The 27,418-nt window shown below is 41.0% G+C and overlaps 1 protein-coding gene across 1 annotated transcript; it reads right to left on the reverse strand.

Annotated features, from left to right (window-relative positions):
- Window positions 1–10,642: 10,642 nt before the first annotated feature.
- POMP (proteasome maturation protein) lies at window positions 10,643–27,073 on the reverse strand. The gene is made up of 6 exons (XM_029936904.1): window positions 26,866–27,073; window positions 24,048–24,145; window positions 22,116–22,176; window positions 18,970–19,071; window positions 15,150–15,243; window positions 10,643–11,544 (listed from the first exon to the last, which is right to left on the reverse strand). The coding sequence occupies exons 1-6, from the start codon at window positions 26,956–26,958 to the stop codon at window positions 11,477–11,479; spliced, it is 516 nt and encodes a 171-aa protein (XP_029792764.1). The 5' UTR covers window positions 26,959–27,073; the 3' UTR covers window positions 10,643–11,476.
- Between the last annotated feature and the right edge of the window lie 345 nt (window positions 27,074–27,418).

Consider the following 27,418-nt stretch of genomic DNA (forward strand, 5'->3'; position numbering starts at 1 on the left):
CCCGACACAGGGCTCAAACCCACAAACTGTGAAATCATAACCTGAGCCAAAGTCGACACTTAACCAACTGGGCCACCCAGGTGCCCCAATATCTCTGATTTTCTAAGTTATGATATGTAGTAACACAAATGCCTTGAAGTACAACTAGATGATTGACTTCTTTGTAATCTCTGGAACACAGTTGTCCATTTGACAGCACTGCTTACAGCTTTTTTCTGCAGGGTAACCAATGACTGCCCTAATGAATAGCACTCAGAGTAAAATACGAGAAATTTTTATTTCCAAGACCATCCCTTTTAAGTCTACCTAATGTCTTCTGGGCCAGAAGCCCACGTAAGAACTGAGTGATTTCCATAGTTATTGTTTTTCTTCCTGTTCAATACCTTTCCCAAACCAAAAAGTACTTTATGGTTTACAAAGTGATCTTCTATATCAACTTATTGTGCACTCCCTTAGTAACCCTGCAAAGTAGATATTCACGTTCCTCGTTACAGTCAAGGAAGGTAGGAGGCAGAGAGACCTGACCACGGGTACTCAGCTGCCTCTAAGCAGCAGCGTCACGCGCCGATGGACCTGGTGCGGCTCAGATCCTCCCAGCTAAGGTGTCCGTGTTACAGATCGTAAACCCAGCATCAGTCCTGGTACGAGGTAGACTATGAAGTAGCTCCCAACAAAACACACTGGCGCTACCTGTTCCCACCTAGACTGCCTACAGTACTGCCCTTTTTAATGGCTAGACATAAAGGCCTCTGAAGTCCCTTTCAGCTCAGCCTTCCATGCATTTACACTTCTCATCTAAACTGAAGAGAGCACAAATGGTATTGTTTCATACAGTTAAGAGATAAACAGATGGTTTCATCTTTGAGCAAAAGCTATTTGAGATGCAGTACGTAGATGAGGGCACTGGACTGAAATGGCCCAGGGTAAATCAGAGCATGAAGGAGTTGAGCCCTCTCTAAAGTAGCTATCCTAAGATACAATCAGTACATGTGATGGGGAAGAGACTAGAAAAACACACAAGCTGATGGGGTTATACAGTCAAGACAGAAACGAGGGGACAAAGTGCTACCACTTCATCTCCCATAATATGACCTAATTACCTGATGATCTGAAGAAAGGATATTGGTGGGACCATTTGTCTCTGTGGAGTCCATATAAAGGGAACAAAAAGGAAAGACATGTTCCTTTTTATCCAGCACTGTACAAGGGGGGCTAGATAAACCAGGTCTAGTGGAAACGGATCCTCTTATCACTGCAGAGTGGCTATGAGGCTGGTCTATTTAATGGGATCGTTTACAACCTGCAGTGCACAGCCTCAAGGAACCCATCCTCTCCCCCCTCCACTCACCATAATCCTCTGGTTACTCAGTGTCCAAAACTCCTGCTAATATTACAGGGTGTCCTAGGTTCAGTTCTCTTCTAATGAAATGCCTGTGTATCAGAACCACCAAGGAATGGTTTTTCAATCACTGGAGATTCTCATCCAGTCGGTCTGGAGTGGGGTCTCAGAATCTATTTTTAAAACTTCCCAGGTGACTCATACACACCCAGATCTGGAAACTACCGTCCAAATGAGTTCTTCTCAGCCCCGTTCCCCCATCCAAGTACTAACCAGGCCGGACCCTGCTTAGCTTCCAAAACTCAGCCCTATTCTAAATGCACATCAGAATAATCAATGTAGGATGAGAAGTAAAATAAATACAAATAAGCCTTTTCATGGGCCAGTGGTTTTCAGTCTTAGCTGCCAAGGAGAATCACTCAGAGAGCTTTTAACGCTGCCAATCTCCAGGCCAACGACATTGGAATTTCTAGGACAGGAGGGTGGACATTGGTATTTTTTCAAATGTTATCCGGGTGACTCCAGTATGTCCAGTATGTGGCCAGGGTTGAGAATCACTGCTTCCAATGAGACGTCAGCAAATTCTTTCAGTCAGTGGCCAGAGAATCAGTATTTTAGGCTTTGTGGGTTACACAATCGGTCACAATCACAGACCTGCCATGTAGCACAAAGCAGCCATAGACCGTACGCTGATCAATGTGCACCGCTGTACACCAGCAGACATGACATGCAGCCAGCTGAATTTGGCAGGACTGTGCAGAAGCCCTGCTCTCGACAGAGAACACATACATTGTGGTTACTGGGGAGCTATGTCCCTCACGTAAGTATTGGCATTTGAAATCACAGAATGCATAAAATAACGTAAATATATGACTCTTCGTACAGTTCCTGACTCAGTGGGGGCTTGAAAAAAAGCAGTCTCATTTGATTAGCTCAAGATAGTCCTGGGAGCCAGACTGAACTACTGTTACTGACTCTGGTTGTGCTGGCAGGAATAAGTGTCTGGACCTACATAACTTCAGATGCTGAGGGACTGCTTTCTTGGGGATGACATATAGCTAGAATATGATCAAGATGGGACCTAGCCCAAATGGTTCCATTGCCAAATATTTAAGGAACAAAAAAATCAACTCTACACAAATGCTTCCAGAAGACAGAAGCAAGGAACACTTCCCAACTCATTTTATGAGGTCAGCATTATCCTGATGCAAATTACATCAAGAAATTACAGATCTTCCTTGAGGTATAGCTCAAGAAAGCCATCCTAAATTGAAAATATCCTAAGTTGAAAATCCTAACCTCCCTAACATGACAGCTTACTTAACCCAGCCCACTTAACTGTTCTCAGAGCTCTTATATTAGCCTACAGTTGGACGAAATCATCTAACACAAAGCCCATAAAGTGCTGAAGATCTCATGTGATTACTGGATACCGTACTGACAGTAGAAAACAGACGGCTGTTAGGGTGTTGCTCGTCATGCTCACATGGCTACCTGGGAGCTGCCATGCCCAGCAACAGGGGAAGATCCTACTGAGTATCACAGCCTAGGGGAAGGCCAAAGGTCCAATTCCAAGTGCAGTTTCTACTGAACGTGTATCCCTTTCACACCCTCACAAAGTCAAAAAATCCGAAGTCTAACATCCTAAAGTGGGGACTGTCTGTACATGAAAAGTGAATTACTATTAAATAAAGAAGACAAGTTAGGTGACACACTTTATTTAACACTTCATGAAAATAGGTCTCGATCTGGAGAATGGCAAACCGGGGCAGAAGGCAGGAAGCTTGTACAGAAAAAAAGTAAGGAACAAGGAAATAAGTAGAAAGCCCGGGGATGGCTTGGCATTTGGGGACTGGCTGACTGGATATACTGCATTTCTGGTCAAACTGCATTTACAGAGACACATTTCAACACTACAGACTAAAATCTCTCATGAACATAAACAAAAAAGTCGCAACAAAATATTAAGAAATCACACAATTGCATGAAAACAATAATACAACTGTCCATGTGGAATTTATCTAGAGAATGCAAGTCTGGCTCAACATTTGAAAATTATTTAAAGCACCACCATATTAACAGATTAAATGGGGCGGGGAGGGAACACAGGACTATGTGCTCAGGGTGTGGTCCCTGGATGAGGAGCATCACCACCACCTCAGAATTTGTTAGAAATGCAAATTCTCAGGCTTCAACTGGAGCCAGAATCACAAACTCTAGGGGTGGGGCCCCCACAGTCTGTGTTTTTAAAGGCCCCCCCCAAAAGCCGGATGCACGAAAAAGTTTGAGAAGCACTGCTCTGCACAGTACTAACGACCTCTGGAATCTCAGCTTCGTCTAGTGTGGGCCTGCGTTAGAGGCAGCTTTGCAAACAGATAAAACCACATCCATCTTCTTGAGTTAAGTCAATCTAGAATTGTCTTGTATGAGGGGATCATACTAACGTTCGAAGAGCACGTCCAAAATCTATTCTTTCGCATGTTCCTGAAGTTCTTGGTGCTACAAACATCAGCAGTCCCGCCCTCTTCCTCCATGCTAGATTTCTTCGGATTTGGCCTGCAGGGGGCATTCTGCACTCTTAACATAGCTCTGGGTTTGGGAAAAGAGCACTTTGGCAAGTCAGTAATTGGTTTTCTCTGGTAAGCTGACCCCCTCAGGTGAAAATGTCTGAAGAAAGAAACACCCTCCATCTAAGTGAAGAAATTGCTTCCTTCCTTAATCACATCCTCACTTAATTCTCAGGGCTCTAATCAATGCTCCGATTTGCATACATTAGATCCAGAAGGGCAGTGACTTCAAGCTGTGCTAATTCTGGAGCCTGACTGGTTTTTGTTAGAGTACTAGACCTGTAAGAAATGGCATTCTTTAGGCTTTAAGAGGTTGGTTTGTGGATTTGAACTTGGTATTCACCTACTTTAAACTTTCAATACAGCCAGAAGGAACCATTCCACCATCCTGGTATTTTCACATGCTGGTTGCCCAGAGCCTTGCCATGAATTGGGCATGTGATCTCATGTGACAAGAGAACCCCTGCAAAGACAGCTGGATTTCCTACCTAGATTCACTGCCTAGCCTATCTTAGATAGCCAATCCCTGCTTCCCACAGTTCTCTGGGGATGCGTTCCCGTAACACACATTATCTGTCGGTGTTCCCGCAGCAGTCAGAGATCCTGACCAGAAGCAACAAAATGTACTCCGTTCATCTTGAGCACACTGAATTTACTGGAACGATAGCAATGTGGGAAACAAAGGCAAGAGAAAAAAATTAAATTTCCTTACAACTTACAGCCCATTGACAAGTCCTTGAGACCCGCAGAGTGACATTCTTCTAGGAGCTCAGTGCCTGATGATGACACTTTGCTAAGGGCAAAGGGCAATCTTAGCGTAAGCTTATCCAACCTCCTGTTAAATCTACTTTAACACATAAAAATTCCTTTGGACACTCCTTTGGATTGTAAGCAATCATCCTCCAAGCATATGGCCCACTGATAAACATCTGAAGGGTGTCATGACTGAGTTTCTACTAAACAGTAATAAATCGCTTTTTCCTGACAACAGCTAGCCCTTCAGGATCCTGGAAACCTTGTTTCCAAAATACCCTGGAGACTTGTGCTGTCCCTAACCCTCTCCTCACCTGAAGGTATATAATCAGTCCCTCTTCACAACCCCAGTGTCGCTCTTTCTGCCCACAAGTGCTGTCTCCATGCTTCAATAAAACCACCTTTTTGCACTGAAGACGTCTCAAGAATTCTTTCTTGGCCACTGGCTCTGAACCCCAACATTTTCTACATCAGTAGTAGCTTCAATAAAAAGCCAAGGAACAGGTAAGAAAGTAATAGGAAGCCCATGGAGCTCCTGAGATGAAGCGGCAGCAACACAGCAATAATCACACAGCACGAAGGGCGTCACTTCTGCTGGGGGTCAGTCACCTCGCTGACTTCCTCATGCCCTTGCTCTTTTGGAATCCAAGTCCAGGCAAGAGGTTTGATTGGTTGACTCAGGTTGCACACCTGCCCCACGAGGCATGCCTTTCCAGAATTCTGGAGAGGGGAATATGCGTGATCTGCCCCCAAGGAAGCATGCCATGCAGGAAAGGAGATTTGCCTACAGAATGCAGAATGCTCAGAAAGTGAGAGTGGATGCCAGACAGCCTGAGTAAGAAGACAAATGAATTCCACACAGTGGAAGGTGAAATAAAAGGTAAGGTGGGATACAGCTGGCCTTGCCTATCTTTCCCCACAGCTAAGCCCGGTTATAGAATATTTAAAAAACAAAAAGTCACCTTATTTTGAAAATAGCTAATAACAAAGTAAAGAAGAAAGTATATTTTCCCTGTCTTTTCTCTATCAACTCTACCCTTGGGTAACCAAATGGTAGATCATAGTAAATTTCCTTTGAAGGGAGTATTCTGGCTAGGAAAAGTAAGGAGGGAATGACAGATTTAGAATTTTGCAACCCCTAATAAATGAGCACATGCATTGGGAGTCAGTGGCCACCAATAACACAAATGGAGAGCCCACAAGGCATTAGGTGTCCTTTTATGGAACAACACACCAGCTATTAAGCGATCTCTTCTAAAATAATGAGCCTGAGTGTGAGCACATCTGTGGATTCAACTAGCAATTTTGAAGAAATGCAGAGGGGAGAAAAACATGTGAAATGGTATCACAAAGACACAAACAACAAAATCTAGGCCGTAAGAAATTCTACAGAACAACTTGGTCTCTAACAAACAGCAAGAAAAAGAAAAGAGAAAGAGATGGAGGTTGAACCCATAAATCGAGAGACAACAGCCACAAAAACCAATCACAGTGTGAGTTACTTGGATCCTGATTCAAACAAAACAGCTGCAAAAAAAAATTATAACACTTATTGGACCATCAGAAATCTGAATACTGACTGGACATTGAATTATAAGAAATTACTGTTCACTTAGGTATAATACTGTGGTTACAGTTATCTTTATACAGGAAATATTTCAGCATGGAATTGATGTCTGAAATTTCTTTCAAAAACTATTGAGGGGGAAAGTGGAGAAAAAAACTGGCGATGAAAGAAGATTGGCCATGAGTATGGTACAGAAGCTAGATGATAGGAATAGGAGATTGTATGGTCTTTGGCTGTTTGAAATTTTCAAGAAAAAGTTTAAAAAGGACAATACACCACTTCTTGGGCCTTATCAGTTCCTTTTATCTTCTCAAATTTTCCTAAGATACTGCCTCCTTGGAAGCCATAGCACAGAATAGAGCAAGACCATGGCTGCCCTTTCTTGTCTCTATCTCGTGACTGTCTCATGTGATCAGGCAAAACATCAGTATTAAGGTGGGCAGTGTCTCCCCTAAGACTAACACTATGTTTCTTTGGTCATAACTTCTAAAACTATGATTATAACTCCGATAACTAAAGTACTGCAAACTCTGGGAGATAGCATTAAATTAGGAATGCAAAAAATTAAATCCAGTACTTGAACCCCATGGAATTTTCTTTTCAAATTAAAGGTCTATGTATTTATTAGAATGGTTCGGTTTGGGGCATCAAAGAGTAATGACAGAAATGGATTATAAAACCTTAAGAATCTGAGTCCATAAGGATACCTTAGAAAGAGAAATGAGGGACAAATTGGCTTTAAAAAACAATGCCAGTCAATAAATATAGACCAAATAATAATGTCATTTTTCTGCCTTCCCCTGTCCCCAAAACTCATGTTATAAAGAACTGAGGCAAAGATTTTTCGTGGATGTTAAGACCTCTGTGCGAAAGGTTCTTGGGGCAGAAGACATACACAAGGTCTCCAATTACTACATCACAGATTATTCATTACAAAGGAAAAACAGTACTTTCACAATGAGAGCTCTGGCAGCCATCACCTGTTACGCAAGCAATCACCAATAAATGAGACAACCTAACATTTTGTGGCTCCTGATGTAAGGTAGTGAGGAAGTACATATCACAACCTTGGTAGACATTTCTTCTGAATCTACACAGGAGAAAATAAGGCACTCTGATAACTGGACAATTTGCTTGAAGGTTATGCTGGGTGTTCTTTGTATTTTTTGTTCTGTCCTTCTCTAAGATTGAAAGGTTTCAAAATAAAAAGTTGCTGAAAATGTAACTTATGTTTTCTAAGATCTCTGTGTAATACAGAAAACAAATAAAAAGGGTGGTCCAAGTCATGGGCTAAAATCAATCCATCTCTCCAAAAGTAGAAGAGCCTAGGTGAAGTTGAAACAGAATTTTGCCTGGTCCTTCACTGACCCAAGGTCATACCCTGTGACCTCTATTTTGTCCCAGACATGAACAACATAGGTTATTCCTGTCTCCAGTAGTTCAAGACACTAAAGAGAAGCAAAAAGTCAAAGTACAACTGGAGCAGCAGTACAACTGGCTCCAGAAATAAATTCAAGCCCTGGAAGCAAACTCTAAATTTTCTAAACTTATCCTTAAAAGAGGAGCAGGGCACCTGGGTGGCTCAGTTGTTTGAGCCTCTGGCTTCAGCTCAGGTCATGATCTCATGGTTAGTGGGTTTGAGCCCCACGTCAGGCTCTGTACTGTCAAGCTAGCTCAGAGCCTGGAGCCTGTCTTCGGATTGTGTGTCTTCCTCTCTCTCTGACCCTCCCCTGGTCATGCTGTCTCTCTCTTTCAAAAATAAGCATTAAAATCTTTTGAAAAAAAAAAAAAGTGGGGCACCTGGGTGGCTCGATCAGTTAAGCATCGACCTCTGGCTGCTCATTAGAGCCCCGCATTGGGCCTATGCTGACAGCTCACAGAGCCTGGAGCCTGCTTCAGATTCTGTCTCTGTCTCTCTCAAATATAAAATAAAACATTAAAAAAAAGAAAAAACATATTAAACCTTTTTTAATCAGAAAAAAACTTGCTGAAATTCAATTCAAAAACTAACAGTATATTCTTATTCTTTAATATAAGGATCTATAATAAAACAAACCAAAAATATACATTCTTAAACATTCATTGTACATGAAGGAATCTAAATTTCAGTTTTGAAATCATGAGCTAAACAAGTTCAAGGAAGTGTCACATTTTTAGTTTTGCTTTATTCAAATAGCAAGTCAAAATTTAATTTATACTGATTTTTATGTGTTTGGAAAAAAAACCATTTGGGGCACCTGGGTGGCACAGTCGGTTGAGCGTCTGACTTCAGCTCAGGTCATGCATGATCTCAGGGTTTGTGGGTTTGAGCCCTGCGTCGGGCTCTGTGCAGACCACTAGCTCAGAGTCTAGAGCCTGCTTCAGATTCTGTGTCTCTTTCTCTCTCTGCCCCTCCCCTGTTCACGCTCTCTCTCTAAATGAAAAAAAAATTTTTTAAAGAAAAAATTTAACCAATGGTAAATTTCAGTGGAAGATGATATACAACAGTCTGTTTTTCAAAACTTCATCATCTACTTGTTCAGATCTTTTACATTCTTGAACTTCTGCATGTAAAGGAGTAATGAAATTCAGGTGAACACTGGGTGATACACCAATTATGTGTACTCCTGAAAGAGGGTAACACTGCCAAGGGCAAGATTAATGAAAACCGGTCTGCCTACCAGCTCTATTTCATACAGAGTGTAGGAGTGAGAAGGTATGTCTAGTGAAAAGCCATCCCATGGTGTGTATGCCAAATAGTGCTTACTTTTTTTGCCACGCCCCCCAACACTTCCAGACAGTAAAACCTACAAGTTCCTTTGTCCTCATATATATTGAAAGGATTAATAAAGAATTAATATGTTAGGTACGTTTCCATCTTCTACTGTGAATTTTATCATTTTAATGTTAATAAAATGAATTTCAACTAGCCACCAACCTATAAAGTTCCTCTTGAACCCAAAGGTAGTTCACAAGCAAAACAGAGGCAAGGAAAATACTAAACTAATTCATTTAAGTCACAGTCTCTGAAAGAAAAAATGCCTAATTAGAGTTGGACACCTAGACAGGGAATTCAGACAGTCCTGCAATGGACTCTAATGAAGGAACCCAAATAATTCAACTCCAAGCACACAGTAAGGATTCCAAGAATTAAGTAATGGCAAGCTTTTCAGCAGTGAGGTATGCCAGAAGACTTAACGGATGTTAATGACTGTTGCTAATACAAAGGCAAAAGCGAGCACAGAAGCAAGCAAGCAGACAATTCAAAGGTTCTCAAGCCTGGAGAGCTTTTCAAAAGTACACTTCCTAGGATCCATTCTGATCCTACTGGAATTTCTGAGATTCAGACCCAATACCAAAATTCCTTCACAAGATTCCCAGGTGATTTTTTGTGCATCCAGCAAACAGGATCGCTGGTATTATTTACAAAGAAGGTAAAAAAGGAAAAGGAGAGAGGAAGAAAAAGACTTTCAAAAAGTATTACTATTTGTTTAAATCATCAGCTTTCCATTTAAACTATGCTCATTAATTTCATAGTACCCTCTACTGGTCAGGAAGGGTATGTACTGCTCTTAAAACTGCAGTACAGAAGTAATTTCCCATTTTCTTAGTTGAAAGAATATATCTAAAAACAATTAGTGAACCTTCATTATTTATTTCCTCATAATTTAAGTATAAAATGGTTTGGCAAATATTGTGGTGGCAAAAGTGTTTCTAAACCTAATCTCAACAGTCAGGGACAATTTTAGTTTTTTTTTTTTTAATGTTTGTTTATCACTTTTGAGAGAGAGCACCCAAGCAGGGGAGGGGCAGAGTGAGAGGAGGACAGAGGATCCGAAGCAGGCTCTGTGCTGACAGCAGCCAGTCTGACATGGGGCTCGAACTCGTGAACTGTGAGACCATGACCTAAGCTGAAGTCAGATACTCATCTGACTGAGCCACCAGGCACCCGAGAACAATTTTAAAAAATGTGTCATATGGTTTATTTCAAGGTTTGTCATCCTTGACACAACTGACAAATTGAACCAAATGATTTAGGGTTACAGGGAGCAAACTCTGAATGTAAGCAATTTTACAATATTCAGTAATAACTTTTTATATGACATAGAAGGCTACTGTTTCAATATAAATTAGGAGTTTTTAAAATCATCTTTGGGGGTACCTGGGTGGCTCAGTCGGCTAAGCATCTGACTTCAGTTAAGGTCATGATCACATGGTCTGTGGGTTCGAGCCCCCTGTCGGGCTCTGTGCTCAGAGCCTGGAGCCTGCTTCAGATTCTGTGTCTCCCTCTCTCTCTGCTCCTCCCTTGTTTGGGCTCTGTCCCTGTCTCTCAAAAATAAACATTAAAAAAAATTAAAATAAATAAAATCTTCTTTGTTCAGTACTTTTGTTGTCAAAATATACTTTTTTATTAGTGAAAGATGACCCATTTACTCATTAAATCTAAAATTCTTTAATTTTTGTATACCAGGTTCATGAAGAATACCTCATAAGGAAGAACAACCATAGCGAAGGTTTATTTTTAAATAATTATTGGATTTGATCATGGATACATAGTGTGTGTGTACATGAATATTCTAATTATTTTTCAATTAAGCATCTTATGATATATAAATCTATGCAGTTCAACAGTTTAGTCAACATATCCTGGTTGCGTTATTCAATTTTTCACTTTAAAGACAAGATCAAAACCAAAACCTCTGAACTTCTACTTTTCAAACTCAAAGAATCAAAGAGCTAAAATTCTAAAATAGCATCAATACAGCCAATATTATTCTTGTGAATATTCGTGAGCTATACTGAAACAAGGTAAAATATAAATACCTTGCTTTGTACTTAATTTGAATCAATTACAGTCAATTACAGTAATTACAATCAAATACAGATGTTTATTCTGAAAGACGTTACGATGAAGGTTGCAAACTCAACTGCTGATAATAATTTCAAAACTAAATTTACAGACTATCCAAACAATACCTTACATTGTAGACCTGTAGACAGTTTTAAAATACTCATTAGCAACAACTCTTTAAAGATATAGAAGGCTACTATTTTCATATAAATTGGGAGTTTTAAAATCACCTCCCTTTAGTGCTTTCAGTTGTCACATGTCAGTAAACCAAAGACCCAAATAATTTCAAATGATCACAGATACTATCTAGGCAAGAATTCTCATGTGTCAGTACTTTAATGGTGTGTACATCAGATGACAGTACGAAGATGACTATAAACAAGATGCAGCCCCTCTATTTTCACGAACAGCACAACAGATCACAGTAAACCCAGTTTATATTCCACCATCAAGTGTGGTTCTCCCATTAGTTCACTTTGTGACGGGTCTGAAAACAAACAAAAACAAACATATTAAAGATTCTCAAAAAAAAGATATATTCAATGATTCCATTCACATGAAAATCTAGAACAGGAGACACTAACATGAAAGAAACAGACCAGTGGCTGCCCAGGCCAAAGGTAGAGGACTGACTGCAAAGGGACCAAGCGCACCTTCTGGGGGAATAAACATTTTATATCTAGACTAGGGGACACTTACACAGCCATAGACATTTGCTAAAATATGCACAGAATATACACTTAAAACAAGAGCATTCTACTGTATGTCATTTATACCTCAATACAGTTGACTGTAAAAAAAAAAAAAAAAACGAAATAAAACAACAGATTGAAAACGTTCTCCTTTTTCAAAGCTTTGAAGTTTCCCAAAGGCTTCCCAGAAACAATCTCTAATTAAGAGATTGAGCGGTATCTTAATCTAGTTTGCAAAAATATCTTATTTCTATTGTTTTATACTCTCTTACATACACAAACATAACTCAGAATTTTAGACCAAGAAAGTCTTTAAAATCTTCGCTTATTTTTAGAGATAAACTTACTTAATAACAGTGTATAATACACCTAAATGAGCTTTTAAAATTAATACTAACAGTAAATTTCAAAAAAAAACCAAGCCTTTTTCCATTTCTGTCCCCTACTCCACAAACAGGATAAAAAAGACCCAATGAACTAAACTGGAAAATCTAGTTTAGTTAGAAGGAATCAAGAACTACCCACATTAAATAATGATCACGGATCTGGATGTTTCCTCGCTGGATCTCCTCAGCGACCAGGGATTATGGTGTCACACCAGTTGTCACCTATAGACTCCCTGCACCCATCACACCACAAAGCAGACTTAACAACTGACCCTGCTGGCTGTAATTGTTAGTAACAGAGTGAACTTCTGTGTATACAATAGGCATTCAAAATCCAAACTTATTAAAAAATGCCTGCACATGAGTACAAAGGATAGGCAAAGATGTTTGCCTAAAGCACAGTGTCACGTTAATAAGCAAAAAATGATAAACATCCATCAATAAATGCACTGATGTATCATGCATACTTTAAGATACACACAGTATACATGCTGTGTTGGAAGAACGAAAGGACAAACAAACATGGGGTGCCTGGGTGGCTCAGTTGGTTAAGCTTCTGACTTTGACTTGGGTCATGATCACACGGTTCATGAGTTCAAGCCCCACGTCAGGCTCCATGTTGATAGCTCAGAGCCTGGAGCCTGCTTTGAGCATTCTGTGTCTCCATCTCTCTCTGTCCCTCCCCAACTCATATTTTCTCTCTCTCTCCAAAATAAGTAAAACATTAAAAAATATTTTAAAAAATAAAAACAAAAAAAGAACAAACACTAAACAATGCCAAATATTTCTGATTATGTATATTTGTATGAAGACGTACAGAAAAAAGTCTGGAAGGGATACACTAAATAAAAATAGCAAGTAAATGAAGAATAAAAGAGACATGGGTTTGGGGTAATCATGCAGGACTTGAGTTCCAGCTGTAATGTTTTAAATTGTTAAAGAATACAGCAATCTGTATAATGTCAACTTTCTTTTACAGTTTTAAGTCACTCCCAACAGAAAACAGCACACCATGTAAGCCAGGCGCCGGCCCAGTGCCCCAGCGCCTGCTCTGCTGCTGGCTTGCTGTGGGACTGCGAGGGACTGGGCCCCTGCATCAGGCTGTTTAACCACCGTACGTGAGGGATCTAGAGTGAACACAGTCCCCTTTCAGCACGAGAAGAATGGTCTGACTTAACCATTGCCCTCCTCATTTTCCCTTCCCTTCCTTGTAAAACGTGCAGATTTTTCTGGGCCAAGAACTTCCCTGACAAGCAAGCAAAACTTTAACACTTCCGACAAGTAACTCAAAACCCTCCAGCCACATGGGTCTTCTAAACACACTCTTAGGCGTGTCGGGAGACAATTCTCTGTGGGTCTCTCACGCTCCTGCAAGTCTTGGATACACTGCCTGCCTCTGTCTAGCTGTTCCTTCCAAAGCTGTTTCTAGAGTGAACAGCCTCAGAAGACAAAGACCGTGTCCCCTCTGCAGCCCAGAACAGGAAGGCTGCCTTACCTGGGGGTTCCTCATCTGTAATCAAGTACAGCATGTACGTACACGTACACACACGTACACACACACGCGCACACACACACCCCCCCAATCACCAGCCCTCTTCCTGCTGCTCCGTGGGAGCCAGGGCTCAGGGAGCCTCTAGGAAAGCTGGCACTCCAGCTACTCCTACTGCTCCTGGTGATAAACTGCTCTTAGTCTCTAGGAGTCTTGTTCCACCAGGATCCACCACCACGGCAGGCTAACCTGCTAGCTTCCGGACAGGATACCTTAAACCGTTCCGAGTTCAGCTGCTCTCTCAGGTTACAGACCCTGGACGTACTGCGTCCGCTGCCTGAAATATTCTACCCTCCACTCTATCAACTAATTCATCCATCTTTTAGGAATCAACTTATGTTCATATTCCCGGAAGTGCCTCTCTCTCCCACTCAACAACAAACTATACCCCTATCCCTTTTTATTTCTAGAATTTATCACAACTTGTAATTATATGTCTGTGTTTATCTGTTTAACGTTTGCCTCCCCCCTTACCAAGCACAGCTTATGTTTTCACCATTGTACAATCAGAGCTGAGCCCAGTGCCTGACACACAATAAATATTTAACTGAGTAAATGCTTGTCAAGCATCTCTCACTTTCTTTACACAAAAATTACAGATGATTTTTAAGTGAATGTGTTCTTATAACTACTTTAAAGATAAAAATATGCAGACATGAACTATCACTTTGCTAATTTAAAATGAGGTGTAAGTTCAATGTAAAAAGCCTAGGAATTGCAGGTTTTCTTGCATCCAAAAAGTTCCCTCAGGAAAGATTCTCAAAGGGCAGGCTCACGAGACTTCTGCTGTGTCAACAGCATTACCTTACCAGACATCAGCAGCCAAGCAAACCTAACATAACTTAATCCTGTTGGGTTTTTCTGTTTCTCCTGAACCATTAGAGCAAAATGAGCAGAAGCAATACTAGACAGAATTTTATTTATCTTCCTCAGAACCAGAAAAAAAATACAGGATGCTGCATGTACTGTTCTTATATAAAAGTCACTTGTCTCAAAAATAATAAAATTATCCAAGGAATTTTGTTAAAAATGACAGATTCTTCTTTCCTATTCACCACCCACAAAAGCATAAAAATTCTTTGGGAGTGGGAAGCAATTTTTAAAGAAAACTTTTATTTTTTCTAGTTATTTTAAAAACTAGTCATATCCCACAAATATTTTAAATACTGCAACAATCATTATTTAAGCTACCCTAACAATACTATATTAGACTCACACATCAGACTATATTTGTAGGACATGAAAGACTTAGTTGACTGATAATAACTATAACCTTGGAACTCCATTAATAACTTTCACCTTTAAAACTAGTTAAAGAACAGTTATTACCATTAAATTTTCTTAGTGAAATGAATAAACACAAGTGAATCCAACGAGCTATAAGCTCCGTAAGAGTGAGGATGTGTCGGGCTTGTTCACTGCCTTGTAAGGAGGGCTCCATAAAAAGGGGCTGAATGACACTTACCATTAAGAATATCCTCAAATCCAATAGTCTCATCATTACCCCTCAAAATATCCAGTGAAAGGTTTGAGCTTGGAAGAAATGGAAGACGCTGAACCTTCAAGAAAAATACGAAAGAGAAAGATTTCAGAAAACCAAAGGGGGAAAAAAACCCAGTAAATCATCTTAACTTCTTGCTCTTTCTTCATTCTTTACTTGTAATGTTCACAAAACTAAACAGTTTAATTAGTGGGGGGCGGGAGGGGGGGCTGAAGACAGCAGTTCATAATTTAGACCTAAACCAAATTTTAAAAAATTCCTCAAAATGTTCTCAAAACATGAAAAGACCCTGAAAATTAGAGTTTTTATTAACATTTAATAATCCTATCAGGTTTGCACACATTTTGGGGGCTTTGCTTCTGTCCCAAGAAAACCACAGCACACACGTGATGACATGCACAAATCCCAGAGCCTAAGGTCATAATCTAGTTCCAAATAAACGTGGAATGTTCAAATTCCTGAAGAAATTCCAACTCAGTAAGAGCATTATTCTACTTAGTAAACTGATGGCTTCACTTTGTATGTTGTTTTATATTGCCCATAGTAAAAATGTAAGTTATGGCCCTTTAAAACAGTACTGGTAACCAGAAAGGAAGATCAAAGTCACTGGTGGGGCCTTTAAAAAACACAGCAACATCGGGTGCCAAGACGGCTGAGTTGGTTAAGCGTCCGGTTCTTGATTCTGGCTCAGGTCATAGTCTCACAGTTCATGAGTTCAAGCCCCACCTCGGGCTCCAGGCTGGCAGTGCGGAGCCTGCTTGGGATTCTCTCCCTCCCTCTCCCAATCTCTCTCAAAATAAATAAATGAACTTTAAAACAAAGCAAACACAAAAAAACACAATACCATTCTGAACTAATGGCATCTACTTTTTTTTAATGTTTATTTATTTATTTTGAAAGAGAAAGATAGAGAGGAAAAGGAGGGCAGAAAAAAGAGGAAGAGACGGAGAATCCCAAGCAGGCTCTGGGCTGTCCACACAGAGCCTGACACAGGGCTTGAACTCAAGCCGTGAAATCAGGACCTGAGCCAAAATCAAGAGTCAAATGCTTAGCAGATGGAGCCACCCAGGCGCCCCTTCAGTACAGCATTACATACCACACCCTGGTTTGTAAGTATAGCAGAGAAAGCATGGCTGCAGAGCCACAGGCCTCGGGATTCAAACTGTTTTCGTGCTTACCAGTACTGCGGCCTTGTGTAAACACCTGACCGTCTCACCCTTGGTTTCCTCATCTGTGAAACAGGACAGCACCACCTTCGTCTCAAACTTGCAGAATGGCGTGGTGTAAAGTACATATATAGTACAGTCATTGGCATATACTTGGTATTCAATAAACTTATATCAGCAAACTATAAAGTTTCAATTTTTGTATTCTCTGTTAGTTGTATGATTATTTTGGATATTGACAAAAGAATCCAAGAGTGATGGTCAGGGACTGTATGATACTAGTATTTTAAAGTAATCATGACTTTGAAATCTAAAGGCATTGTTAAGATTATCTCCCACAAGAAAATTAACCAGACTAAAAATATTTTTAATTACTAATGGCTTATAAAGTTTAGGATGAAAAAATTTCTCTAGGTTGACAAAACTAGGAAAAAATATATGTATATATATTTGTTTTTTTAAAGGAAAGTAGGGAAGATAGAGGAAGAGACAAAAATGGAGCTTGTAAGTTAAATCAGAGAGGAAGGGTCCCGGGCAGGTTGTTTGATCAGATACAGTCCTGAGAACGCACCAAAAGGAGGGGTGAGCAGGCGGCTGTTACCCAGCCCGACACACAACTGCATCAGCACAGGGATGGGGGAAAAGGTGGGGGAGGTTGGTGGGGAGAGGGAGGGGACAGAATTCTGGACCAGGATTTTTGGATTAAACGGGATTAAGAGTTTAGGCCTCAAATATGAGCAACATGTAGCTGGAATCTGAGTAGTAGGAAAATAAAAGGGAAACTAACAATTCTGTGCCAAACATGTTACGTTTAATCTTCAGTGTTCCCCTAATAGCCCAACAGCATTGTTACTGGTTAATTCCATTTCACGTTAGAAACAAACAACTGATCTGCAGAAAGGTCTCTGACTTATTGAAGTTTTTAGGAGTAGCAGACAGTGGAGCCAAGATTCACATCCCGGTTATTGAGAGAGCCACACATGCTCTTTAAGAGCTTGATCCTTGGAAGGAAGTTCTGAGACAGCTTCCGGGATGACTTAGCCAACACAGTCAATGGCATTAATTGAATTTTTTGAATTAAGTGCTTACTGTGCAGTAAGAACACATGCAAAAGCCGAAAGGCAAGAGAGAAAAGTGAGGACACTGCAGGCAGTTTCAGGAGGCTACGAAGTACACTGGAGAGCAAGGGCAGGTGCGTTCAGGAACACAGATGCATGTTCAGAAACACAGCCACATTGAAGAGTCAGAGTTTTATTCTGAGGGCAAAGCGAGGGGAGTGCCGTCATCTAACGTGCATCTTACAGAAATCACGGTGGCCACAGCATGTACCACGGACTGCAGGGCAGCAGCAGGAGTGGGTGTTGCAGTGAGCCAGACGAAGCACACTAGGGGATCAAAACCAATGCAGTACCGAAGGTGAGGACATGTAATTGACTGGATGGAGGGTGGTGGGGAAAAGGTGCTGGTGGAGAGAACCAAGGCTAACCCTGTCATCTCTGCCTTAGGTAGCAACTTACTCATACGTGGTGCAGAGTAAGGAGCTCTTCTGTGCTTATACATGTCAAATGTGAAGTGCCCATGGGGCTCACAACTGGAGCAGCCTATAGGTTTCCAGCTCATGAGAATCAAGACTTGGGAGTCATCACCATATAAATGATACCTAAAGTCACAGGAATAGGTAGGAAATAATAGGATGAGAACTGGAGACGGGAACAAACCAGGTATTTCAAGATGCAGAAAAAAGCAAAAGGAACCTATGCAGAGATACCTGAGAACGCCATTTCAGAGAGGAAGGGGTGTCAGGAAAGTGCGGTGTGCTAAAAGCCAAGGGAAGAAGGAAGGAGTCACTGGTGTTACGTGCCACAGGGAGGCCAAGCAGAAGGAGGGCCTGCCAACGTCCACACTGCTCAGAAGCAGTTCACTGGTGATGGAAGCCAGGAAACGGTGGGCTGAGTGAGCAGGAGGTAAAGGCACATACACAGCAAAGAGAAGCAACTCTTAAGACAATAACCTGACAAAAGCACATTTAGTGAGAAAGACGTTGCTATAAAGGGACTAATACAATTTTTGGTTTGTTTTTAAAAACCAAAAAGGTTGGAATGCACATAATCAGTGCTGATGAGCCTGCACAAGTAGATGGAGATAATGAAGACATCAGCTATAGAAAGGATCCGTGAAAAGGAATTCTCTGGCATAGTGTGAGAGGACAGAACCCAGAGCACAGGTCGGGGATGCTCCTAACCTGGAAGCACATTTCTGAAGATCTTATTCCTGAGCAAGAGGCTTCCTCAGCTATATACAAGCTGCCTGCTACATCATACCACCACGTGGATACTCCTAGAGGCAGTTCAAATTCAACGTAACCCTCCACAAAGAAAAATGTGAAAGCAGATGCAGGTAAGTTTTGGCACTGAGCTCTTAATTTGAAGTCTTTCACTTAATGTCTTTTTTTTTTCTGTATAAAGTGGGAATCAGGGTCATACCCTAAAAGGGGACAAAGTAGAACAGGCTGTAGAGAAAGGAAGGTCAGGTTTATAGGGCTGTCACTACAGAGGAGTCCTGCCAATCCATCGTAGCACACGTGTGGAAGGCACCCTCACTGACACCTGCAAACTCACCTGCTGCACTGCCTTGAATTCCATTTGCAATTTGAGTGGAGCAAATAGACCCTGGATGTTTCTCAGTGTGGAAAAATTCATTTTATCTTGGTTGAGCTGGAACTGCAAAGGACAATGTAATTTTAAATGTTACATTCAACATTCTGCTTTCAAAACATCATTGATACATGTAACCACAACACTTTGATAAAGCATTTTCATATTCCTAACTGAAATGAACACAAGTACTTCCATTAATGTCTTCAACAAATTTTAGAACATGTAGGTCTCTGTTTTATCCAGCATGCAGGTATAGGGTACTTCACCATGTAAAATTACCCCTAATAGTTGGATTCACAAAACTGATAAATTAAAGAATGTCTTTCACATTGCAAAAATACATTTACAAAACATTTCAGTGTTTTTTTTATTAGAATTACCACAAAACTATAACAAAGGTATAAATAATCTGAGACCCAGAAACAGTTATATACAAATAAAAAATAGTAAATTTCTAAGTATGAAAGCATATAATTCAAAGGATTTCACAAAAGAAACCAACAGACCCATTATACCACCCTATTAATGAGGCTAAATGTTTGTGCATTTTTTTTGACGTTTTATTTATTTTTGAGGAGACAGCATGAGCAGGGGAGAGTCAGATAGAGAGGGAGACAGAATCTAAAGACAGGCTCCAGGCTCTGAGCTAGCTGTGAACACAGAGCCAAACCCAGGAACTGTGAGATCATGACCTGAGGTGAAGTCCGATGCCCAACCAACTGAACCACCCAGGCGCCCCACGGCTACAATGTTTCAACTGCACTCTTTGGAGTAACAGATTCCTGTGGGGTAGGGACCCAAAACTCTAAAGTCTTGTCCAGTTTGCATTGGTACTAATAAGCATTTTTTTTCCCCTGGAATCATACTTTTACTAAACATTATTACTTCTAAAAAACTTGTCCTAAAATTTAATGTACTTCAGGCAAAATGAATCAACTTGACTCACAGATTCTAATCCTACAGTTTCCTAAAATGGCTCAAGAGTAGTGGGTATGATTTGCAGATCAGCTGCTACACAGGTCTGTGTAAGTTAAGGCAATTATAGTAGGGCAAAGTACCTCCGTGATCATTTTTTATTACATTACACTATCTTGATAAGATTTTAAGTCATGGTGAGGGTTGGGCGGTGGTGGGTAGTAATTCTGATCAAATACCTACTGACAGATTAGTGCCCACTGAGACACACCTGGGGCCATATACATGAAGTCCACAGTATAATCAGCAATATGGCTTTTAATTACTGCAGCTTGAGTGCAAAATTTTAACAGACGGTTCTCAGAGAAAATATGTGATGTTTCATTATGGGTATATAATCTGAAGTTCTCACTGAAGGGTTTCCATTAAATACTGAATTAAGTAAATAAGTTTTACGTAAGAAATTCATTTATAAACTTTTATGAATATACTCAACTTTGTAATATGATGTCAAACTTTAATTATCAGTCAACATATACTTAATTATTAATAACCACATGAAAAATTAGAATGAGGCTCTGTGACAACAGTTACCATAGAGAAGGTTACATAATCTAGTTGGGAAGACATTACATCAAGATCAGGACTTCTCATCCCTTGGCACTATTGACATCTGAACATTGAAAATGTTTAGCAGCATCCCCGGCCTCTCTCCTTCCAATCGATGCCAGTACCAAAGACCTTCTTTCCCAACACCATCTGTGACAATTAGACCTTGTCAAATGTCCCCTAGAGGAGGCAAAATCATCCCTAGTTGAGAACCACTGGTATAAATAATGACGGTCATCTTCCATCACTATCATTACTAGAGCTCCCAATCATGGAGAGCTACTTTAAGTCAGCATATGCCAAGGCATGGGCTATTACTAACTCCATTTTACAGATGAGGAAACTAAGACTTAAGGAGAAATTAAGGAACTTGCCCAAGTTCACTTAGCTGCTAAGTAAGGTACCAAGAATTTAAACCTCTATAGTTCAATTACACAACCTGTGCTAAAGGACTTATAACAGAAAGTAAGTGCCAGAAAATCGAGAGACCCCCATTACCTGGCTAAGTGATTAAGTACACTGAGGTGGCAGATATAAGCTGAGTCTCAAAACAACTACGTAATTTTTAAACTCTTCATTGGGGCCAGTCTTACTGAGATTTGTCCAAGTTTCTCTCAACATGCATTGCTCAAAAGTGAACCAATATTCCAAATAATACTGGGGAAAGTGAGACTAACCTCCCTCGATCTGAGTGAGCCCCATCTTATCAATGATAACACTGTACCATCTTTCTGAAGTAGTACGACACCTCTTTACTCTTGTTCTGAACGTGTATTTACAAACCCTCTAAGTGGTCTTTAGAACATATGTACAGGCCATTCCCTCTCTGGGAGTGACCCTTCCCTATCTATTAACCTGGATGATACTGATCTAAAACCATTCATATGTCTGCTCGCTAAAGCCTTCCCCACTAGCTCTACGCACAAGTTGCCCCATCTTGGTCCTCCACAGCATTTATGCAGCCCCTATCCCCTGCTTGTCCTCCACTAAATTTTCAGCCCCTCAAGGATGGGTTATGTCATATTCATCTGTGTACCTACTATACTCACAAGAGGACGTGCCCCTCAATAACTTGGAAGATGTGGGGCTTGAGAAAGAGGTCAAGGCTAGAAATGTGGATTTGGAGATCAACAGCAAAAATGGCAAAAAAAAAAAAAATAAATAAAAGAAAACAGGATCATCATATGAGGAATATTATAGAGGAACGGAGACTGACTTTCACCAATGTCCACAAAGGGACCCCTGGCTCAGCTGGCAGAGCATGCAACTCTTAATCTCAGGGTCAGGAGTTCAATCCCCACTCGCGAGAGTGTAGCCTAGTTAAAATTTGAAAAAGAGAGAGAGAGAAAAAAAGAAATGTCCATAAAAAAAGACAAAAGAAGAAATGTGTAGAAAAGGAGCTTTAGAGAAGCAGTATAATGATAAGTCAAAGCCTACTCTACAAGGATACTGAAAATAAGTCCTCATATTCTTCATGGTCAACTGCTCAGCATCAAAATTGTCTTAATAAATGAAAACATAAGTATTACTAAAAATATTCTTCTATTAGAGGATAAAAGTAAAAACACAAATAACATACTTACATTTTTTTCTGATAATTCAAGAGGATGATTAGGCAAAAGTTCATTTCTCACACAAGGAAGACTGAAAATAAACATTTAAAAGGTAGATTATAAATCACTCAATACCTAAAGCTCAAAATTGCATCTATCAATACTGTCAATGTATCTATAAGAGAATGCCACAAGGGAGTTTTGGGGACAATGACACTTTTGCATCCTGACTGTGACAGTGGTTACAGGAATTGATGCATGTGTTAAAATTCATATAACTATAAACTGTAACATAATGAATTATATAACATTAAGAGAAAAAGGTCAAATCTACTACATGATATCTGTTTTAAAACTTATCAATTATATATGCTAGGGGTCAATTTACTAGGGAGAGCCCTTCAAAGAACAGTGTTTAAATGATGCCCTATATCCAGAAGAAATTTAATAAAGTATGCTTAAAACTACTATTATTTGATGACAGGCTTCCTGTACTATATAAAATATCTATACCTCCTCTGTTTAGGTCTAATTATTATTCACTATTTATGTACCTTTAATAAGCACATGTTGAATATGTTTCACATTTACTGATCACCTACTAATAAGGTCACACACTGCTAGAACCAGACCACTGGTCCTTGTCACTCTAGATATAGAAAGGCAACTCTCCTTACTGCCAAAACAGGATTTGGAAGCTGAAAGAACCATAGAAATCCTGCAACGATAATTTATGGAACACTGTCTTTGTACAGAATGCTACAAGTAGAATTTGAAAATGGTTCTGTTCATAGCCATCTTACAGTCTAACTGGGAAGAAAAAGGAGCATTTTATGTGAAAATAAATACATAAATAACAAATCATCAAAACTTCGTTACCGGCTAGCTCATGAATTTGAGTATTCAATATCATAAATCAAATCGTATCTCTAATTCCAAAGACTATAAACTGCATCTTTCTTTAAGAAAAAAAAATTTTTTTTAGTTTTTAGTGTATTTATTTATTCTTGAGAGACAGAGAGAGACAGCAAGAGTAGGGGAGGGTCAGAGAGACAGGGAGACACAGAATCTGAAGCAGGCTCCAGGCTCTGAGCTAGCTGTCAGCACAGAGCCCAACATGGGGCTCGAACCCACGAACCATGAGATCATGACCTGAGCTGAAGCCGGAACTTAACCGACTGAGCCACCCAGGAGCCACTAAACTGCATTTTGCACTATAAAATGAAAAAATGAGGCATTACATCTGTCCCTAGACATTAGTATTAGAACGACATCCTATTACAGTAAGACCTAAATACCTTAAAGTTACATATAAAATTCAAAACACAGATATTTATAGAGGGGAGATGCTACCACTCTTACTGATTAAGCAGAAAAACAACCTGCCAAGTACCAGAAATTAAGACCTAAACATACAAAAACATGGAAGGAATGAAGGGTACAACTGTGCGCTGAAGGTAGAAAAGAAAAATAATAACCATTAACACTTATGAGCTTATTAATGTCAAGTACTATTCTCATTGTTTCTCACATATTAACTCATTTATTCCTCAAAATAAGATTTATACTATTAACAGCCCTATTTCACAGATCTTTATCTGAGAAATAGAGCAATTAAGTAACCTGACCAAAGTGTGCATCTAGGAAAGAGCAGAGCGGGGATCAAAACCCAGGCAGCCTAGTCCAGAGTCAATGCTGTGTGTCCCAGAGAATTCCTCCAGTAGGTAGATAAGGAGACAACGGCTTTCCACATTAGCAGTAGCAAAAGGGAGAGTCCTACCAAATCCGCTCCTAGCAGGGTGCCCTAACCTGGGAACCCACTGCTGTTATTACTTACTATGTCCCAGATTAAATACGTATTTATAGCCTATCAAAATATTTAAAGAATACCATGAAAAAGATTTCACAGAAACATTTTATTATAACAATGTCAAAGTCAAAATTCCCCCCCACTCCATATACCCTTTTCGAAGAAGATCATGACTTTCAAAAGGTCCACTTGCTGAAAGTTCAGTAACTGGAATACTGTCCTTTAGCTGAGATCCAAGTCCTCTGGCATTCTACAACACAAATAAAAACTCCATTATACAAAAAAGTTTTCAAACTCACAGTGAACATCCATGTAAAACACCCTGTTTAAGAAGTAGACAAAAAAATAAAGTCTCTGCCCTCTAAGAGCCGCTAGCCTACACAATTATGATGAGCATCACCTGCATTACGGCAGGGTGATTATTCACAGTATACTAACTAATACCAAATTTGGGAGTAGGAAGGATCCCTGAGTAGATCTCTGAATACTGTGAAAGGCATTCCCAGAAAAAGGGAACAGGTAAGAGAAAGCTATAAATGAATAAGCTACAAGTAGTCTGAGATGACAGCTGACTACATGTCTCAGTGAGGCAGACGTAAGAAAGGCTGGCCAAATGAAAAAAACAAAAAGGCTGGAACATGCAAAGAAATTCAAGTTTTATTCTGAAATGGAGAGAGCCTCTGAACATTGGGGCAGGATCTGCATTAATTCCACTGGAAAGAGTGGGAATGATGAGCACAGAATGAAAAACAACTGAGGACAAAATCCTGGTGACTACTACTCCTTAAGAAAGAACAAGGAAATGGGATTAAGAATGAATAGAATAGGGGCGCCTGGGTGGCTCAATCGGTTAAGCCTCCGACTTCGGCCCAGGTCAGATCTCACGTTCATGGGTTTGAGCCCCACGTCAGGCTCTGTGCTGACAGCTAGCTCAGAGCCTGGAGCCTGCTTCCGGTTCGGTGTCTCCTTCTCTCTCTGCCCCTCCCCCTCTCATGCTCTGTCTCTCTGTATAAAAAATAAATAAAACATAAAAAAAAATTAAAAAAAAAAAGAATGAATAGAATAGCTAGAAGAACGTGGTCATAGAAGAAAAAAAAAAGACATTCAGAAAGTATTTGGTTTCTGTAAGAGGGTACTCCCTTGGAAAAATAAATCTAATCAGCACAATGTAAACAAAACCAAACAAAACAAAGACTCACAGTACATTTGGTACTGGTGTATTATCACCCTGCACATCTATACTATAAAACATTTAATCACCAAACATTTATTAAATATCTACTATGTGGCAGGTATGCTGGGAGATGCTGACATGGATACCTTCCCCAGAGTTTAGTCTAAGATAAATCAAACAAGCAAATAAAATGCAATAAATGTTACAACAGGGAAAACACAAAAGTTATATATCCCTGTAAATCTGCAGAAAAATGTAAAACAGCTAGAGGCAATCTGGTATGCAGCCTTACAGTATTCTAGGAGAAAGTATTCCGAGAAACCGGTGTTTTGTGTTGACTGATTTATCTGTGTATTTTACTTTGTCAGGTACTTTATCCTGGATAGGGTGTCCTCAGTCTCCGGCCCTACTTGGAACTCTCACACCTGGATAACTTTAACAGCACTCTACTGGATCTTGCTGTCTCTAGACTCCCATTTTCCAATTCTGCATCTCAAGGTTTTCCTAAAACATATCCTCTTCCCCACCAAGCTGTTAAAAAAAAAAAAAACCTCTCACCGATTCACCAATGTCTTGTCTGAAAACTAAAGCCCAATATCCTTATCCTGGAACGCAAGGACCTACACAACAGGCTCCCCAACACAGAAGTAAAGGCTGATCGGGAAACGAACCCGCAATCTATCTAGTGTGGAAGGTCTCTAACCTACTGTGTGACTGATCAAGGCACACAATTTCTCTGGCCCCGTTTACTTATCCTTCCAGGTACCTGAACTCTTTCCAGGACTAGAGTTGCACGATTGTACCTTTCCAAATGCATCTCCCGGAACTTTCCCACCTGGAGAGGAAACACTCTCCTTCTCCCATATTACTTTATTATTATAAAGTAACACAAGGGAAAAAAAGTTTCTTCTATGCACAAAGAAAAGGAGAATTCTGATCCTGGGTTCTACTATTATCATTTCCCCCAATTTCTTTCTGTACAACATCAGGATTGGTACCCGATGCTTCTACTAAAGAAGAAGAGAAAAACAAATCTATTGAAAAGAATCACTAATTACACCTCAGAGTGTTTACAAAACATCTCCACAATAATCAACATTACCAACAGAAGCTTTCTAGATTTACTTGGCCTAGCCTCAGCGTCAGGGGCCTTGGTGATTCAGGAGTCTTTCCCAAACATCTTCTAAGTTATAAGGAGAGAAAGGGAGTGGAGGGGGGAGGGGACGCACTAACAACACAGACATACGGGGAGTAACTACTGCCTTGATTCTTTCCCCCTCCAACTTCTGGCATGCCACAGGCTCCCAAAAATGTCCGTAAACGTACAAAAAAGGAGGTTTTTCGCTCTGGGGTGGTGCGCAAAGCAGTTCCGAGGTCAGGGCTGGGTGGGGAGTTCGAGGGCGCTGGGCCCCCGAGGTTCGCCCCTCAGCGGAAGGGCGGTCTGCGGCGCCGCGTCGCGGGCGGCACTCTCGGATGTGCCAGCTCGGCGCCAACGACGAGGAATAAGCCGGGCGTGCAGGGGGCTGGGGGCCGAGAGGGCGCAGAACGAGAGAAGAGAACCAAGTGAAGGGCATGAAGCCGGAGCGCTACTCGCGGGACCCGAGCCGAGCCCAGCCCGGACGACAGCCACGGAACCCCCAACCCCGTGACTCAACAGATCATGGCGCCCAAGGCCGTTCTCATCCTCCCGCCGCCGCCGCCGCCGCCCCGGGACGAGCTGGGGAGGGGCGGCCTGTTCCAGCCGGGCCAGGGTCCCGAACCCGTCAGGAACTCACGTCGCCCGGGGGCTCACTCACCATCTTCAACTTTCCCAGTGAACAGCCTCTCAGCCCCGTTACCGTCAGGTGGCCCCGCTGCTCACTTCCGTTTCCGGGGTTGCCCCCCCACATCCGCCGGAACTGCGTCCGTCCGGGCGAGGAAGGAAGGAAGGCGCGGGGCCCCGGGAGGGAGCTGCGCGGGGCCGAGGCTCCCACGCCTGAAGTCCCGAGGGACCGGGGGCCAAGGGCGCAGTAAGGGTGTGGGCTGGGGGGGAGGGGCGGGTGGGGCCGGGACGTGATGTGCCGGAGGGGAGGGTAGACGCGGATCTCCGCTTGATTAATAATAAACAAGTACAGTTCGTAGAGTACTTGAAGATGTGCAGTGTGCTTTGGCTGATGCATCCCCTTCGTTAATACTAAACCTCGTCGACGTAGGTACTACGTTTTTCATGAGGGCAAACAAAGCGCAGGTGGAATGAATAATTTGCAGGGTTTCGGCTAGAACAAGGCCAAAGTAGAACACGTGGCTTTGCCAGTTTATTGTTTAAAATCCTATCACGAAGGTCTGCTATGATCAGAACCCTGTGCCGAG

This window comes from Suricata suricatta, chromosome 4 (genome assembly GCF_006229205.1).
Source record: "Suricata suricatta isolate VVHF042 chromosome 4, meerkat_22Aug2017_6uvM2_HiC, whole genome shotgun sequence".
Classification (NCBI taxonomy): domain Eukaryota; kingdom Metazoa; phylum Chordata; class Mammalia; order Carnivora; family Herpestidae; genus Suricata; species Suricata suricatta.

Excerpts from the sequence above, each read along its gene's own strand:
- POMP (XM_029936904.1), bottom strand. The coding sequence starts at position 26,958 with ATGTGGGGGGGCAACCCCGGAAACGGAAGTGAGCAGCGGGGCCACCTG. Across the intron at positions 19,072-22,115 it reads TTGAATTATCAGAAAAAAAT|TTCCAGCTCAACCAAGATAA; the intron begins GTAAGTATGTTA and ends TGTCCTTTGCAG. Across the intron at positions 15,244-18,969 it reads AATTCAAGGCAGTGCAGCAG|GTTCAGCGTCTTCCATTTCT; the intron begins GTGAGTTTGCAG and ends TTTTTCTTGAAG.